A 17,896-nucleotide genomic window follows, 5' to 3' on the forward strand; every position below is an offset into this window, starting at 1 on the left:
GCATTTCAGTAGCTTTTAAAATTTAAATTCTGGGCTCTAGTGTTTAGAGGTAAAGGGTCCGCTAAGGAAGAATTTTGTTTCTAATAGGTCCTTTGGAAACAGTAAATTTACCTGCCTAGAATTGCTTATGGGTGAATTTGTGAGTATGTGACAGGGGATAGATTTGAAGTATGAAGTGAGAAATTAGTGTGCTATATCCTAAGCAGTGTACCAGGTTCTGCTGTCAACTGAGCTTTAGCAGCACTCTTCCTAAGTCACCTAATTATTAGAAAAATGTGTCTGCAAAGAATGTTGAACTGTACTTGCTGTATTTTAAAATAAATACCTTGTTTCCCCAGCACACCTTTGCCCTCTTTCGTTTATATTTCCCTAGCTTATTTCTGGGGAAAAACTTAGCAACAGATGACATTCCATCTCCTGCTGGTTACTGCCGCTTCAACTCATTTTCAAGAGCTGTTACTCTATAGGTCTGTGAGACTGATACAAATTCCAGCTCAGTCCACGTCCTGATCATTGGGAAATTAGTCTGCCAGGTTCAAAACTATTTTTCCCTTAAAAATGTTTGCGTTTTGCATTTTTTGTCAGTAATAAGGAGATGGCTACCAGCAGTAGCCTAATGAAGACAAAAATGAAGCTGTACTATATCAATAATTTAAAAGATAGCACAAAATAACATAGAGTTAGAATTCCTTTCCTAAAATGCTCAGGGGTATTGGAAGAGTTTTTAAAATTCAGCCCGGACAAATAGATGAGATTAAAAATAAAAAACTGACCACAGTGCAACATTTCTAGTCTAATTGAAGAAATAGGAAACACAAATCTGTGACTTCCTTAAAATTTCTGTTTCTTCTGTTGCATTAAAGATATTATAATGTGTATGTAACTTCAAAAAAAAAAAAAAACCCCTTTCACTCTGCTACTGCATAAATAAATTTTACATTAAATACAATATGGATATAGTAAAGTTGTGGGCCAACTTCCTAACAGCATGAATCTGATATATGTATATTTTAAAAACATCAATCTTTCCTCAGGAGATGCCAGAGAATGAGTGAGGGTGGAGACTAAATTACAACTGACCCTTCAAAGCAGTGGTTCATCCAGCTCCGGTTTAAGATTATTGCTTGAACACCAAATAGAACTGTTTTAGCCTTTCAGTATTGCACTTGCCCTGTAGGCAAACAGAATACTCAGGCACGCTTATTCTATGGTGATGAGTGCAATACAAGAACCTATATAGAACAGAATACTTTAGTTTGCCATTTTTAGTTCTTTTCACCAGCACGATATTCCTGCAAACTTTCCTATCTCACCTTCACTCACTTAAGCCCTCAAGAAAAGAACAAAACAGTTTCCTAAATGAAACACATAGATTATTGCTTGTGTTTGAACTGATCTCTTTGCTCACTGCAGTATATATATCCCGAAGTGCATATGTGAAAAATGTGTAGCTCCTCAAGCAGGATCTCATTTAAATCATGTGCCTCAAGGCACTATGCCTAAAGTAGGACTATGGACAAGACTCATGCTTGCACACATTTCTTCTTCCCTTCTTTCCAGATGAAGGCAGCTTATTAATAAATCTAGATCTCGTGTGTCAGTTTAGTGGTGTATCCCAGCTTGAAAAGAAAACAATTGCATCATTTCTCTTTCTGCACATTGAAGACCGTTGACTTCCACTCTTTCAGCACAAAGATTGTGGATTTGAAGTTTCTCCATTAAGTAATTTTTACTAGCCTTATACTGTTTACTTGAGATTTGTTTTCTTCTCATCTGTATGTGCCAAAAAATGAAACTGATTAAACAAAGGAAAATAAAGAACATTTTTCACTGGATAGAGAGAGGGCAAAAGAACTTTGTCTAATCCTTGGCTTCTGTCTAGGCTGTAATATATAAAACTGAGTTTCTTCTTCAAAAATGGTACCAAAAAGTATTATTTTACTCTTTGTTGCTGAATGTTTTGCCCTCTGCATGGCCTTTTAAAAACATTTCCTGCTCTTGAAATATTTCCAGTGTACGTTATTCTCCTTTCTTACTGGTTTTACGGCAGTGTAACTTCAGTGGAATTAGGTGAGCAGAATCAGGCTCTTAATTTTATTTCTACACTGTTCTGTTACCCTTATTTTGTCACTAAACATGATGACAGTTAGACTAGGGAATGGGTTTCCAAGGGAGATGGTGGAGGGTTAAGGTAACTTAATAACCTGAGTAATTTATAACTGAACCAAACGCATATGGGTTACAATATTGCATAGACAAGGAGATTGGCATGTTTGCCTAACTGGCCTCTTTAGTTTCTAGGAATCTCTGAATTTACATAATATTTCCTGGTGTGTTCAAACACACACTACTGAAATGTTTAGCCTTTCCCCTTACCATGTCTGTGAAATCCTGGTTAATTCTTTGGGGATAGTCACTAATATGCTATAATAATTTAAAGAGTTCCCTTGCCATGTACCTCATCACTGTGCCTGACCTACACTTTGTGTACTCATTTTACCCTGTTTCAGTAACACCCTTTTAAAAGAACACAACTCCTCATGTGTTCCCAACTCAGCTTTACACCTGTGTGGATTTCTGTTACTGACATTTCATCCAGAAGCATTTCATTGCTTCCTTCACATTAGCAAAATACAAAAGAATCTATTGTCTAAAGACTTTGTAGACTCCATATGCGCTAATAAAGATTCCGATAAATTGGAAAACGTAATCCAATGTTCCGTTTTCAAGTTTCGGGAATCTGATATGCATTAACCTGCTTTCTAGACATACTTGTTATGGGTTTCCTTTCATAACTGCTTCGTACCATAGTCCACAAAAATCATTGCCTCTGTTGTGTTGGACTGTGATGGAAGATGAGTTTTGAATCAAGGTGTATGTAGGAAGAGGAGAATCCTCAGATTTATATAATATTTTACCATACTCTTGTCCTTGAATTTGAGGAATGGCAGTTGAGGTACACCCTTTAAATATTTACAAAACAGTCGCTGAATAAATCTCTCAGTAAGATATGGTTGAAACTCTATAGTGCTAATCTTCCCATTCACATCAATAAGAAGTGTGGTATGTTGACCATCTGTTATGTGAACCCGAATAGGATCTGAAATACCTACACCAAAGACCTGATCTTTTTATGCCATTGCTTTTATGTAGGTGTGTCATAAAAGCAGCCAGGTGTCAGCAACTTGTGCAACTGGTCCCTGTTAAATCTGTTGAGGTGATGACATTTCAAGTGCCTCAAGATCTCTTAAAATTAAAACAGCTAATGGCATTAAGGTCTGTGGTTGAAAATATCTTGCTCTTGCAAAGGGTTTTTTCCTCTGCAGTAACCCTAATGGGATCTACAGCTGTGAGGGCTACCGTATGTACAACAAACAACTGCATCAGGATTAGCAAACCAACTGAAAGAAACACCAAGCCCCTCAAGGGAATGGGACCCAGAGGTCTTTCAGCTTGGTGAGGAAAATGAGCTAAATAAAGTCTAAATGAACTCAGAGTGTCCTTCTAGCTTACAAAATGATGAATAAATAAATGCCTTTAAATAATTCCAGAGAACTGAAATACACAATAAAAGTCAAGCTGTTTGTGACTCTTTTACCTAGTAAGCTCATCTACATATTAGATGAGACTCTCTGTGTATGGAGATTGTGAGTATAGACATGTACATACAATTCCTGAACTTTATTAATATTATTTTTTTAATCTATTTAATAAAATTTGAGGGCTTTCTTAAATGTGATGTAAAGGGCATTCCTTCATGGTTTCTGCGGTCTGGCAGTCTTCAAAATAATTCATTAACACTCCCTTCATTTTACACTCTAGTCCATTCCCAACTTGTTTTATGCACACAACTCTCACTGCTGTCAGTGGGTGCTTTGTGTGCAGACCTATGGGAGAGTATATAGCTGTAATGCATCATTTTGGTGCCCAGTTTTCAATTATGTGTGTATAATACTGAGTCTTCCTGCTCTCATGTGTTGATCTAAATATAATGTCTATAAGAGAGATGGAGGCTTTAAAAATAGTCTCATATTAAAGCTGTTTTCTGCTAAAATGTACAGAAACCAAAATTCTCATCTCTGATTGACTAGAGTTAGGTTCCTAAATCCATATTTAGGCACCCAAAGATGATCCCTATTTAGCTAAGTGGTTAAGCACATGCTTAACCTCACACATATCAACTGGGATTATTTGTATTTAAAGTTAAAGCATATGTTTAAGTGATTGGTCTGATTTTCAGAACTGAGCACCTACAAATCCCAGTGGGAGCTCAGCACCTCTGAAAAATCAGGTGTCCTTGTATGAATGAGACTAAATTTACTCATACAGGTTGAGAAAATTTGTCCACAAAGTAATGTCTCAACTTTAATATCTCTCCCATTTTCACTCTAGGACTAAGAGCAGTAGGTCAGCAGTCTGAAGAGATAATCAAAATGTTAAAGAAGATGCTGTGGTGTATAATCTGTAGTGTTAGAGGTACCATCTGCTGTAAAGATTCATCTCACCATTTAAAATGTAAAAACTGTATGCAGTAACCATTTGGTAATTTGTCAAAATACTAATGCTTTCAATAATCCTGGGCTATAACACTTCAGGGTTTTTAAAGATCATTTCATGACTGCATATACATCATGTGCTGAACATATTTAAATGATAGTCCCCTTAAGAAAATAGAGTGGAAAGGCAGAAGCAATAATAATTTGGATGCGCTGTCATAGGAGAGTTAAGAGAAGCACCAGGAAAAAATAGTGAAAGCTATTCACTATATGTTCTTCCCAGTAGAAGTGTAAAACAAAATTTTTACTTTTTATCATCATTCTGTGCTATACACATGGAATATCTTCTCCTGCCCTGAGAATTCATGGCGTTATGCTGTATGCTTGTTACTTGTTATCCCTCTACACTGTCATTTGCAAATGTTTGTGAGGTAAGTTTTCACTGTAATATCTAGCAGAGTTTAAATATAGGTAGTTAACACTTGTCCTAAGCCTGCAGCAAGGGCAGTGATGCCTCAGTGAATAGTATAAAGCCAGTCAGTGCACACTTCTATCATTAAGAGGCAGCAAATGTAGTCCAAAAACTGATGAGTGAAGTTTTAATCCTGGTCAGAGCTCAAAGGAAGTGGTCACATGGATGAAAAGAATGAGTTCATGATGATTAAAAGAAAAGACATAGAAACTCTTAGGCATGGGATGTGCAAATTACCAGAATTATTTAAAGGAAAATAGCCAAAGTGAGTGGCTAAATCCACTGATCTCAATTTAGTATGGGAGAAATTAAAATTTAGCCTGCAAATATAAATAAACTCCAGCATTCTGGCCAGACTCTAACTGGTAATTGCATCCTGTTAGCTCAGTACTGCACTGATGTTTCAACTAGATATAGCATTGTTCTTCATATCCTGCCCCAAACAGTTGCTATGTTCTACCGTAAAGTGACTTTTATTTCATTGGTGTATGAAATGATTCCTCTAAATAGTTTGTTTTTCCAGTTAAGTTTGTAACATTTATTCATTGACTACTAACACTTCCACATTTCCAGACCTCCCAAGACTGTTTTCAGTATCTTCCAAAGAGGGGCAGCTCTAGCTTTTTTGCCGCCCCAAGCACAGCAGGCAGGCTGCCTTCGGTGGCCTGCCTGCGGGAGATCCCTGGTCCTGTGGATTCAGCAGCGTGCCTGCGGGAGGTCCGCCGGTCCCGCGGCTTCGGCGTACCCGCCGCCGAATTGCCACCGAATCCGCAGGACCGGCGGACCTCCCGCAGGCATGCCGTCGAAGGCTGCCTGACTGCCGCCCTCCCAGGGACCGGCAGGGCACCCCCCGTGGCTTGCCGCCCCAGGCACTCGCTTGGAGCGCTGGTGCCTGGAGCCACCGCTGCTTCCAAATATAGAGAAAGATATGATCCAGTCCCTACCCCTTGGAGATTACAATGTAAATTGCAAACAGTATAGTCTCACTCTACGTGATACGTAACTTGGAGGGAAACTACAAACAGTGCAGCACTTTGGAATCTTTCAGCATGAAAAGTGCTTTATAAACCCAAGATAGTATTATCACATGATTTTCATAATTAAATAAAGACCGCTTTCTAACTCAAGTTACCCCATGAAAATATAAAGTCATGCCCATTTGTGGCTTTAAATTTAAAGTGCTGCTGTTACATTTGTAGATTTTTTCAGTTTGCAACAAGAAGGAAACTTCAGGATGGGAGAATCCTGAAGACACATTCTAAGCTCTAGATTTGCAGATGGTGTCTCTCTGGCTGGGACATCATTTAATTTAAGAGAGATGCAGCACAGAATAAGAGGTCTCTGGAAAATAAGCATATATGTGGTAATGTTTTATTTTCTCCCTATATGACAAAAATATGCTTGCCTGTTCTAGGACCTTTCTGGGGAGGCTTTTGCCAAATGGGTATTTGCAGGAAAGAGCGAACCTGGTTCTAACAAATAGATATCAGTCATAATTGGCATTTTGGTGTTGGTATTAGCTGGGTTAAAATGTCAAGACAACTAACTACTGGAAACCTCCCACCAACAGACAGTACCCCAATTTGGTGACTTCTCACATTTCAGCCACAAAAATATGCATTGGACGTAGAACCTTTCTAAACTTGTTTTTCAGTGGAAGGTGCATAGAAGCTGAACTACACAAAACGAAGTAGGGAACTCTCCAGTAACAGGGGGGGGGGAAAGAAGTAGATGAGCAGAAAAATCTAACTTTTGATAAACATCCTGTAGCCTCTTTTCAAGGGGCGAATGGATGTTTTCCATGGGAAATACTAAATTCCCCTTTGGGACTTCTGTTCCATAATGATGGGCGGAGATACAGGTGCACTTTAACAATCATTTCTGTCTTCATTTGTCTTTCTCCATTTCCAGAGCTCCCAACACAGTGGCTCCTCTACCTCATTAGCATCCACCAAAGTTTGCAGCTCCATGGATGAAAATGATGGACCTGGAGAAGGTAAAAGAGACTGTTTTGATGGCAGAAGGTTGTTGACATTTCAAAACAATGATAGCTCAGCAGCTATGCGGGAAACGAGTTGCTATTCATGCTGAAGCGAGTGAAGAGTTGCAGGGATGACTTGACTCTACCTTTAGAGGGTTACCAGGTTTATTGAACTGGTTGAATCATGGATTCTATGCTAGCATGATGTTTGCCCTGCATCCAGAATAGCATTATTCAAGCATTTCAGTTCCACTGTCTTCTATGGTACTGATCCCACAGATTCCAGAACAGCTCCCAGAAGCAGTGGATTCTGGAAGGTTTTGAAAGACCACAGGTACAATATGGGACAATAATAGCAGAACTAGTTGAAAAAATTCCTCGTTGGTGCTAAATGGGTTCAAACAGAAATGGTTTAGAGCAACCCAGTTCTGAAATGTGAAAGCTTTGTCTACTCCACCCAGATTTTAAAATACTTGTGAATTATTTGCAGCACTTTTGTGTGTGGACACAGTGTGAAGAAAGTCAAAGTGGATAATCACGGTGGTCCCTTCTGGGCCTAAAATCTATGAATTACTGGCCCTTTTGAAGTCAGTGGGAGTTTTGCCATTGACTTCAATAGGATCAGGATTTCACCCAAAGTATCACAGAAGCATTGGGGATTAAACTGGTTGTATTGTAGAGAAGGCCCAACTGCCACTTTAATGGCCCATCTGTTTAAAAAAAAAATCTGGTTTTATAATTTTTTTAGATGGTGGGATGAGGATGATGGTGGTTTATTATTACTGAGTGTTATCTGACATACTCATTTTACTTACAAGCACTCCCACTTGAGTACTTTGTGGGCTGTGTTTTTCATTGTTTTATTGTGATGTATATCTTTTAAAAAAAATTACAAGAGCACCCTCTAAAAGCTGAAAAATAAAAGGAACCCAGGGTGATAAAATGGTGAAGAGTTAGAGGGAAAGGTAATAAATGCAAGGGCAACTAAAATAGAGTAACTTCTAGAATAATTCTTATTTTAAGGGTTTTTTAAAGGAGGAGGTGATGGAATGAGAGGGATGTAATTTTGACAAAAGTTCCAAACTCTTGGGACTAGCACAGCAAAGGTCTAGTAACCTACCCACTTAACAGGAGATGGTTGGAACCTTTAATCTGAAGTTGTCCATATGAAACTGAACTCCCCTGACACATGAAAATTCTGCAAGGTCATCATTCCTGCTGGGGATGTCACATATTTCCTTCCTTTCATTTCATATATAACAGCAATATGCTTAACATTTCACAGCCTATAAGGAGACCTGTTTCTTGTTTCAAAGAGTTTAGAATTCAGCATAGACAAAACAGTTCAGACACAGATCGGTATGTTGTATGCTGACATGAGTTCAAGGTGGCATAGGATGAGGTTTTTGATATGATGTACATTAATTTGACATTTGATTAGAAAATGAAAGCAACAATTAGAGGACAGTTGTATTTAAAACAATAACTCATGTTTGATATCCCTTTAATCTATAAAATTACTTTGGACAGACAGTATCTCAAATACCCTGTCCCAGCCTTTCTGTGATAAAAAGCATAGAGTATGGTCAGGATCTTTACCAAAATGACCATAGTATGCCTGAAATAAATTAATCTGAATAGCACCGTATACTGGAGTGTTCCATGCACATGTAATTACTTTTTTAGGAAGCATGAGGAATCACATTGGGCTTTAGCAGAAAAATGACAGGCCAAGTGAGATGAATATCCTGGCTGCATGCCAATGATTAAGATATGTGACTCAGGTTGGCCTGTACTCTGATGCTTATCATTCAAACACACACAGACACACACATGCCTGTACCATTTGTAATTTAAGGTGAAAAACACAAAAGTCACAGCATTTCAATCTTAACACCACATTGGAAAACGTGGGTTTTTTTTGCGAAATAGTCTCTCACACTTCGCATTCTGTTGTGTGAAATGTAATTAATATTTACTGCCTTAAAGAGTGTAAATTTAAGAGTCACAGTTTTAAAAGGCTTTTTAGCTATTAGTATATACCCAGTATATTTATGTGGTCCAAAGGTGGTTTGTTTAGATTGAAGTCCATAATCCCAGCTTTTGGAAGCATTAGTAGGCATTGGTAAACTGCTATTTCAAATGTATTTCAAGAATAAAGGTGCATTAATAGGCACCAAAGTAACAGAAACTACAAACCTTTTCTGTGTGTAGACCCCGTGTATAACACAATTTTACCTAAACATCTGGTGCCCAGGTTGCATGTGAAGGTGATATAATTGAGAACATTTGTTTAAAAACTAAATATTTAATATTGAGGGGAAAATAGCACTTAACACATGAGGAATTTTATGGATGTCTCATTTTACAGGATGTAATAAAATAAGGGCTTGAGAGTTAGATTTTTGGTACGTATATTTAATCATACTATGTCAAGCAGTTCTAACCCTTATCAAAGGGCTCAACTACGCTTGTGCAGACCACAAAGGCCCTTTCATATTTAAAAAAATACAATTTCAGTTTTACACTGTGAATATGTTGCAATAGGGACTGTAAGTTGTGTAAACCTTGAATGGCTGAGTCTACAGCCCATAGGTTTTATTTTTCATCATTTGATCTGTGTGAAACCTATTGAGTATATACAATGTCAGCAACATGGTTTTGCAATACACTAAATGAGATATTGATTCTGAACGGTTTCCATTGGACCCAAAGCGCATGTTATGTGCAACATCTGCATTTCCTTCTCTACCAATAAAAATGCACTAATGCTTTTTTCAGAAGTGTTGGAAGAAGGCTTCCAGGTTCCAGCATCAATAGCAGAAAGATATAAAGTTGGAAGGACTATAGGAGACGGAAATTTTGCTATTGTAAAGGAGTGTATAGAAAGGTGAGAAGGATTATTTGCTTATTACTGTAAAAGCAATCATTAATATAATGCTTTTCCTAGATCATACCTTTATTTGCAGACTGTGGGACTTGTGGAATAAGGTAATATCTCAGTGCCAGATGTAAAAAATGGAAAAACTTGTCTAATAACCTGTGCTGTGAAAAAAGGAGCAGTTCCAAGGGACAATCTATAATTTTCATGCTTTGGGGTTTTTTATATACAAGAGGGGTGGGTTTGAGTTCCTCACCCCTAAACCCTGAAGTAGGCTCTGCTGCCACAGCCCCACTAAGAGGTGAGAGAGAAAGGGGGGGGGGCATTGTTGAGAACCAAGAGAGTGTGGTGTAAAAGAAACAGAGGGAGGAGGAGATGTCCACAACAGAAATTATTATGAAGCTTCTGATTTCTGATGATGGCAATGCAGAGAATGGCAAAAAAAGAGCCAGAGAAAGAGATGTCCACAATAAACAACAGAGCTGCCAATATCCAATCATGGGAGTTCTGGGAATGAGGTTCCACATTCACTGCCACTACATCCTAATGAGGAGCAATTTACAGAAGACTCCACTGGTTTCAGAAGCAAATTTAACATTTTGGCAAGTAAGAACTTTGAAGCCAGCCACAAAGACTAGATCAAGAATAGGCTGGATGCAAACTAGAGTCTCTCTGGAAAGAAATTTGTCCCAGCCTGGGATTCAGATTGAATTGTCTCCGTATACCAAACTAACAGCTATTGTGGAAGTCTGAAAGAATAAGCTTTCTCTCTACAGACTCAGGGTTCACATGGTACGTGGCCAAGATTATTATGACCCCTTTACAGGCCTTTGAGAGAGGTTATAATGTTGATGCAAAAGATCTTTCAGATCAAACTCCAGAGTTGAAAATGGCTCATAGGAACCCTGAGCTAGAAAATGTAGAAACCCAAGGAAAAGGAGAAAAGCAAAATTAAAGAGGGCACATATAAAGCCATATAGAAGAAAACAGGATAAGGTGAAAGAAAAGGGGAGAGGGGGAAAGGCTAAGGCTAGAGTGCGAAAGACGAAAAGGGCAAGTCTAAAATGAAAGAAATAGTAGATTAGAGAAGCTAGTGGATTATGCAGCAGAATAATACTGTGAGATTCAGAGAGTCTTCCCTGCCTGCAGTTAAACATGTATACTCAAGTAATTTTGGGCTTTTGGGGTGTTTCTAAAGTTGAGAGGAAATGTGTTACAAGGAAATGACAGAACTAACTGTTGGTCTCACTACACACAGAAATAGTGCTACCACTTCCCAGTTATCTTTAGTAATATGTGGCACTGTCTGTATGGAATACTCTATAAGTGACTATCTAGGGAATACATGATTTTGTGGTCTCATTATGCAGATCATCCAAAAAGAGTGCACACCTTCCTGCATATGTTGTTTGTGTTAAAGAGAAACTATTTGAGGAATGTTTTTGAGAGTTAAACCACAAATGTAGTTAAATCACAAATGTCCTTATATCCCTCCACCTGTAAAGTTGGCTTGGTTACCATGAGCGTGAGTTCAGAGAAACAGAAACATTAAAGTAATAAATGTAAAACACCTCCACAAAGACCTAAAATAGCATTTCTAGGCATAAAAAAGCATAGCTATAAAGTTATCTCAGGCCCTGCAGGGCCAGGAGTGAATGCTGGGCAGCGTTAGGGAGCTGAGGAAATTTCCTCATCCCACTGGCATAAAATTCCTGTGTCTAGAACAGACTTGGACCTCAAAGTTATGACTTTTTGATCTATTAAAAAACCTGTCACTGTACTAAGACTGAATCTTACCCTTCCTGGGCCTTGAGTAAGATTTTACATACAGTATTTATTACGTCTCTAATTTATCGCATGCCTATCTCCTCCACATACATGGTGTGTGTGTATCCATAAAAAATCATGACCATGATCCTGCATTCCTTGCACACCCAAAAGCCCATTGGATTTTGTGAAAGCTTAGTGTGTGGAAGGAATGCAGCCCCTTATTTGGTCTAGGAAAATTTAATTAACAAAAGGTCTAACAATTTAGTCTGTGACTAGTACATAGTTGTAAATTTTTATACTGCAGTAATCTGAATTTTCTGCTTTGCACTGTAACTTTTTATTGTTCATTTAAGTGGTAGGTATATCGTCGCTTACCATCTGATTGTCTCTTTCTGGTCTGCTCTGAATGTTTGCTTAATAGGTCTGTAAGACACAGAGCGAATCAATGTTGCCAATAGTCTGTGGTTACACATCTTTTTAGAGGAAAGAATAAATAGGATATTAATTTACATTATGTTAGCTTTTATTTTCTTTTTAAAAATGTATGATCCCCCAAATCAAAGAGTAGCCAGAGTTGTAGTCTGCTTGTTACATATTTGCTGTATCATGCATGCAATTTGTCTAGCAGACAAATTCATTTCTAACATACCAGATTTTGGAAATATCTTAATTTCCATACTAGTTAATATTTCCAGTATTTTGGAGCACATATCGTCTTACACAGAAAACAAAAGCCATTAATATCCTTTTTTGTGACAGAAAGGAAGCTTTCCTGGGACAACTAAAGAGTCTGGTTCACTAGCTTTCAAGAAGAATATATTTTGCCGAGTTTTAGCCCCATGCACCTGAGTTTCTGATGCCGTCCCTCCCACTTAAAAGATAGACATTGACACTGTAACTATCTGTCCCTTCTCAGGTTTGGATGTGTCTACTCAGAATAAATGCATCCACAGGAAGGCCACCTCAGGGTGAAGAATGGCCAATTTTCAGAGCTGTAGCTTGAAGCCCTCTAGTGGAGAAAACATAGATGTCAGGGTGCTTTGTTGCTTTTTTAAATTAAGGCTTTAACAGCAATGCTGTAGTTTTGAAGAGATGATCATTCAGAATAGCTTCTTTGGAAACTCTCTTAATTTGTATCCTAATTTATATCTTTCTTTGAGGCCCTGCTGGCTTTAGAATCTGAATGTGATAAAGTATTTGTCACATTTTTCTTTTTTATAAATAAAATTTACAAAATTTGGGGGTTGGGGTATAATCTGCTGAACATGAACTCCCAGTGCGATGCTGTGGCCAAAAAACTAATCCAATCCTGGGGTGCGTAAATGTGAATCTTGAGTAGGAGTAGAGAGGCTCCTTTACCTCTCAGGTATGTGTTCTTGTTACAATAATTCTCTTGGTCTATTGCTATCATCAGTACAAAGAAATGTTAACTTTGTATCCCCAGAGCCATTATTGTTCCAGATTTTGTCCTGTTAAAATCACCGACCTTAAACTCAGCAGGACTACAGTGTACTTACCACATCCTTTAAAGTATTCAGATGATATCCTTTTTCATCTCAGCAGTTATAGGTACTGTGCTTGAACGGCAAACACAAAAGCCATTGGGAAATTTTCATTGCAATTCAATGTTAATTTTTTCTTTCATCTTTTCTCAGGTCAACTGGTAGAGAATATGCTCTGAAAATCATAAAAAAAAGTAAATGTAGAGGAAAAGTAAGTATGAGAGCTCAAATAAGGACTATAAATGTTTCCAACAAAACATTTTTCTGTGAGAACTTGTTTTGACAGCTAAGATCAGTTCGGGAAGTTCTTGGTGTTCGAATTCTTCCTGGCCAATGGCAGAATGTTTGCAGTTGAGGGCATTTGTCTTTGGAATTTTCTGCCCTTGACAGGCCATCAGAGCACAAGTCTAGCAGCCTGCAGAATACAATGAAAGATGCATTTACTTGGTTCAGCATTTGGCTAACTGTAACATAAGAAAGGCCGTACTGGGTCAGACCAAAGGTCCATCTAGCCCAGTATCTGTCTACCGACAGTGGCCAATGCCAGGTGCCCCAGAGGGAGTGAACCTAACAGGCAATGATCAAGTGATCTCTCTCCTGCCATCCATCTCCATCCTCTGACGAACAGAGGCTAGGGACACCATTCTTACCCATCCTGGCTAATAGCCATTTATGGACTTAGCCACCATGAATTTATCCAGTCCCCTTTTAAACATTGTTATAGTCCTAGCCTTCACAACCTCCTCAGGTAAGGAGTTCCACAAGTTGACTGTGCGCTGCGTGAAGAAGAACTTCCTTTTATTTGTTTTAAACCTGCTGCCTATTAATTTCATTTGGTGACCCCTAGTTCTTGTATTATGGGAATAAGTAAATAACTTTTCCTTATCCACTTTCTCAACATCACTCATAATTTTATATACCTCTATCATGTCCCCCCTTAGTCTTCTCTTTTCCAAACTGAAGAGTCCTAGCCTCTTTAATCTTTCCTCATATGGGACTGTGTGTGTGTTTGCTTTAACTACTGTCATTAAAGCATGTAGCTGCCAGAGTGCTAAATGCTATAAAAACAGTAAAATAGAAGTAATAATCATATATAGTAAATATTATATTAACTGAATTGCTGCTGGTTTTTATAATTCTTTACCTAATGCTTTCTGGGAATATAGAACCATATTTATAACTGCTCAAAATATTTTTTTGTATTAGAAAATTTTCTAAGAAGCGTCAGTGACTGACTGACTTTTCTCTTCCCACATTTCATTTTCTGTGTTCTCTTCTCTGACCTTGACTCAGTCACCACAATGATGCTGTTGCCAGACATTTTCTACATTGCCTAAAACAATGTTTGTGATTTTCATGGATTCTTTGGAAGATTTGAAAGTCCCAAGAGCCTCTGAACTCTCCCTCACGGGTGGGTGGAAAGGGTAGGGTTTTTTCCACCAATCTGTATTAATTTAAGATTTTTGTTCTGTGGCAGGAGCACATGATCCAGAATGAGGTATCCATTTTAAGAAGGGTCAAACATCCCAATATTGTTCTTCTGATTGAGGAGATGGACATGCCAACTGAGTTGTACCTTGTCATGGAGCTTGTAAAGGTGCGTATTTTGAAGGAGATCACCCACATACGTGAACCCGATTCAAGATTGTATCAGCATCTTCAGGCATTTTACTCAAGCAGCTTTAACCTTAGTACATGATAAAACTCACTAAAATGCCCGTTGCTTTTATCCTAAAGACTTACAATAACATATGACAAGGGATGGGTGTTTTATACTTTTGCTGTTTGGGGACTCTCAAGCATGTTCATATTGTGGACCACATCCTAATAGTGTGTGTTTTGTGGACACCTCACCTTCCATTTGTGATCATCTGGCCCACTTCTCCTCACATATGGCATCACATAACATTCCTGTGGTACCTGCAGCACTGTCTTACATGACAAACAGATATAAGAAAGCAATTGAATTTTTAGCTCATTTTAACACAATTTAGCTGCTAGCTCTGCTCATTTCCAGCTCTATGTGACCTGATAGTTTTTTGTAGACCACGCCAGCAAGTGCTCAGTGGACAGTATTTTGGGGGTCCATGATCTTGTTCACATATTTCAAAAAGAATTTGGCCCCAGATTACACCAACAGGCAAAACAAAAGCACCCAATTAGAACATTTGTATAAACCTCATTATATTTTGCTGAAACAAAGTAATGTGGCCTTACATTTAAAATACATTATCTGTGTCATCCTTATCCATTGAGTTTAGTGTCCCTTCATTAAATCTTCTCTTTTACTTTAATTGAAATTGAGATTGAAAAAACCCATTGTTGTTTAAAGTGTGATTCTATCCTGAAAAATAACTTGGTAAAAACAGCATTGTGTAGTTAGTTCTGAATTTATTGCCTTGTAGAGACTTCCCAATTGAATGTGTTCACTTTACAAGAGCAGATTTTCTTCCCCTTATTGCCAGAACTGCAAACTCAGCCTGGAATATACAAGTCTTTCTGGCCCATGTATCTTTCACAATAAGGGGTCTGCAATCAGAATTTAGCTAACAGTTCTGTTAATGATACACATGTCAGAATACAACCCAGCTTGCTGAGAGTGAAAGGTAATTAAAATATATTTGTCAGTAAAATCAGAGAATTCTGAAGAAATGCAGGGCACAGAGGTCTTGAGTAAGAAAATGCTATTTTCCATAGTGATTTTACAGAATAGACCTGCACTTCAAATTCACTTATAAAAACAATGGTTCTCCAATTATTTAACTCTGCAGAATACTTTGTAAGAGAGACCAACTCTCTCATTAACCACTTCTATTCTCAATATCCCATTCCCGCCATCATTCCAGCAACACTCTTTGTTTTGGTGGCCTTGCAGACCATGATTTGAAGTCCACTATTTAAATGGTTAGGACCCAATTTTCAAACATAGATACTTAATTTGTGCCAGCAATACTTGTGTACACACCTGTTGAATGTAAAAACTTCACCCTGGTGTGCAAAACTGGCCTTTAAGCTCTTAAAAGTTCTACCCTATGGAAAGAATACCACTGCCTTCCAACCACACCAGAACTAGAAGACCATGCTCTCCCCTCACCTCCATGCATTAAGTAGGGCCCTGCTTCTCCTGCTTACAAGGACTGGCCTGTGCATTATACCACAAACATGTAACAGATGGGAAGTTGAATTGCCTCTCAATGATTCATCCACAAACAGAAACAAGACCCCTTCAACCACTGCCCAAGTTCTGCCCATCCGCTCACCTAATCTCTGGAAGCATAGTAAACCCTGCCACCTCTTAGTTTCCCTCCTCTGCCATCTTTTTGGTTTTATAGCCATTCTTTGATCCCCCATCAGGTGACTGGGCTTCTGTGGTCCAATGAGAGAGACCTAGGCAGCCACATAGTAAAACAATCAGAAAGGTACTGTCTGATAGGTCTGCTCGAGTTCCAAACTCTGGGCCATTTTAGGTCCAAGCAGAGGTGAAAGTAAGTTGGTACGCCCTGGTACGGCGTACCGGCAAGAGCCGGTTTGCCGTACCGGGGCGGCCCGGCTTCCCCAGGGGGCAATTTAAAGAGCCTGGGGCTCCCAGCAGGGGCTGGAGCCCCAGGCCCTTTAAATTGCCACCAGAGCCCCACTGCTGGAGCCCTGGAGTAGGGCTGCGGGGCTCTGGAGGCTATTTAAAAAGTCCGGGACTCCTGCTGCTTCTACTGCCCCGGCCCTTTAAATAGCCACCGGAGCCCCACCACCACTACTCCAGGGCTCCGGCGGCTATTTAAAGGGCTGGGGCGGTAGAAGCAGGGGAGCCCCGGGCCCTTTAAATAGCCCCCGGAGCCCTGGGCTGCTGCTGCTACCCCGGTGGGGGGGGCACTTAACTTATAGGGTGGGCTGGGGCTGGCTCTGACTCCCTCAGCCACGCCCCTTCCACCCTAGGCCCTGCCCCTTCTGGGGGCCAGAGCTGGCCCCAGCGTACCGGTAAATCACTGGACTTACTTTCACCCCTGGGTCCAAGTGACTACCCATCTCCACTCAGTTTCCTATGACAGACCCTCCATCTTCCCCCTTCCCTCCAGAAGGTCTACTAGCCAGTGTGAGTTGTGCCCTGACTGCAGTGCCCAGGACCTTAGGGGTGAGCAATCACTTAAAAAGCAGGCAAGTTTTGCAGGAGCAACTTACTTAGCCACCCATGTTTGAAAATTTGACATGCAATATGGTTTTTTGTTTGGGTTTAAGTTATAATCAGTTCTCATTCAGCTAAACAAGAGAAGAGGACACTGCAAGCACTCATAAAAGGGAATGTCTCAAAATAGAATTATAAAGAGAAAAGCTATTCTAATGACTTCATGGGAAAATCAGTCTTCTACTACTTCTCCTACTCTCTTCCTCCTCAACATACCCACCCCCGCTTGCATGCTCTTTCTCTCTCTTTTTTACTTAAAAATTTCTGCAGATACCATGAAGTTTAATCTGATGGTTTGCTTTTTTTTTTAGTTATGATAATATTCATGCTTTAGGAGATTTTTCATAGACATAAATTTAATCTGAATTTCTGTGAGCACATGAAGTTAATGGGTCCTTTACCTTTATATGATGAGGGGGGATAAGGGGAGAATGGTCCTAATCAGGGCCGGCTCCAGGCACCTGCTTAACAAGCAGGTGCTAGGGGCGGCACCTGCGGCAATTCGGGGCGGCAGGTCCCTCACTCCCTCTGAACTGCCGCCGCTGATCGCGGCTTTTTTTTTTTTTTTTTTTGCTTGGGGCGGCAGAAATGCTGGAGCGGGCCCTGGTCCTAATCAG

The 17,896-nt window shown here is 39.4% G+C and overlaps 1 protein-coding gene across 2 annotated transcripts in view; it reads left to right on the plus strand.

Annotated features, from left to right (window-relative positions):
* DCLK1 (doublecortin like kinase 1) overlaps positions 1-17,896 on the plus strand; it is a 363,242-nt gene that overhangs the window by 301,446 nt on the left and 43,900 nt on the right. For both annotated transcript variants that reach the window (XM_065408366.1, XM_065408375.1), the window contains exons 6-9: positions 6,880-6,964; positions 9,731-9,839; positions 13,256-13,313; positions 14,580-14,699. In XM_065408366.1, the coding sequence (XP_065264438.1) occupies positions 6,880-6,964; positions 9,731-9,839; positions 13,256-13,313; positions 14,580-14,699 (372 nt within the window). The remainder of the gene's footprint in view (positions 1-6,879; positions 6,965-9,730; positions 9,840-13,255; positions 13,314-14,579; positions 14,700-17,896) is intronic.

This window comes from Emys orbicularis, chromosome 1 (genome assembly GCF_028017835.1).
Source record: "Emys orbicularis isolate rEmyOrb1 chromosome 1, rEmyOrb1.hap1, whole genome shotgun sequence".
Classification (NCBI taxonomy): Eukaryota; Metazoa; Chordata; order Testudines; family Emydidae; genus Emys; species Emys orbicularis.